General features: G+C 47.5%; 1 protein-coding gene across 1 annotated transcript in view; it reads left to right on the forward strand.

The window, feature by feature from the left end:
• Positions 1–1,329, forward strand: part of LOC116547618 (butyrophilin subfamily 2 member A1-like) — a 5,911-nt gene extending 4,582 nt beyond the window's left edge. Inside the window, exons 3-4 of the mRNA XM_032273507.1 lie at positions 451–672; positions 1,227–1,329. Of these exons, the coding sequence (XP_032129398.1) occupies positions 451–672; positions 1,227–1,267 (263 nt within the window). The 3' untranslated portion in view covers positions 1,268–1,329. The remainder of the gene's footprint in view (positions 1–450; positions 673–1,226) is intronic.
• Positions 1,330–1,335: the final 6 nt, after the last annotated feature.

The following is a 1,335-nucleotide window of genomic DNA, read 5'->3' on the forward strand; positions in this document are numbered from 1 at the left end:
GACTTTGACTTTTAGAGTGAGTGAGATGGGAAGCACTGGAAGGTTTTGAGCAAATAATTAACATGGTCTCACTTGGGCTGCTCTGTGGAGGACAGACTGCCGATGGTAAGGGCAGAACAAGAGGGAGGGCACTGCAGTATTCCAGGCGTGAGTGATGGTGGCTTGAGGCGGGTGCTGGCTGTGCTGACTCAGCACGGCGGGTCAGCTTCACGCACCCGGGTCCTTCCCATGCTGACTCCAGATGTTTCTGCTTTGCTGCCTCTGGGCCCTGGCCTGGAAGCCACTGAGGTGTCGGCCAGCAGTGAGCCAGCATCTCTTTCACCGTCTGAGTTTTCTGAGGGAGAAGCAAACACAACAGGTAGCTCAGGAGCTCTTGAGATGTGCTCCTAGGGGCATCTCACCCCAGATGTTCTCTTCAAACTAAGTGGACATTTCTGGCTGCCTTTTCAGAATCCTTCATGCCCAGTGTGTCTCCCTGTGTGGTGGCCCTGCCTGTCATTGTGCTTATTCTGATGATACCCATTGCTGTATGCATGTATTGGATCAACAAACTCCAAAAGGAGAAAAAGATTCTGTTAGGGGAAAAGGAGTTTGAACGGGAAATGAGAGAAATTGCTATAAAGGACCTGGAGAAAGAACGTGTGGAAAAAGAGAAAGAACTTCAAATAAAAGGTAAAAGAGGCTGGGTATGGTGACTTACGGCTTGAATCCCAGCACTGTGGGAGGTTGAGGCAGGTGGATCACTTGAGCCCCGAAGTTCGAGACCAACCTGAACAGTAAAGTGAGACCCTGTTTAATTAAAAATAAATAAATCAATCAAAGAGTAGGAGGACAGTTCACCATCCTAGAAAGGACACAACTCCCCCAGGCACCATCGTAGGGAAGAGAGAGAGGAAATGCACGGCAGCAGCAGCAAGGGCTTGGAACTCTCACATCCTCGGAATGAATCTCTGAGAGCTCATATTCTTTCATACTGCCCGCCTGCATTGCATTCATTCGCCTGGCTCCATAACGTACTAAATGGTTGAGCAAAGCAAGTCTAACAATGTACTGATAGTACTCAGCCACCTGATCATGTGTCATTTCTGGCTTCTGACAGTGTCCTAGGCATGAGGGAAGGGAGATATTGCTGTTCATAGAAAGGAGGGTTCCTGCATTGTTGACTATAAACTTAGCTTCTTTTAGTTCTTCTGTTGAAGACATCATTTTGTTTGTTTGTTTTTCAGAACAACTTCAAGAAGAACTGAGTAAGTTTAGCCTTTCCTGAACTACTGCGTGTACAATTTGTGTTCTGCTCAGTTAGCAGCATCTCATGACATTCCCCTCTGTCTGTCC

Source organism: Sapajus apella, unplaced genomic scaffold (genome assembly GCF_009761245.1).
Source record: "Sapajus apella isolate SASKATOON/1434 unplaced genomic scaffold, GSC_monkey_1.0 scaffold3824, whole genome shotgun sequence".
Classification (NCBI taxonomy): Eukaryota; Metazoa; Chordata; class Mammalia; order Primates; family Cebidae; genus Sapajus; species Sapajus apella.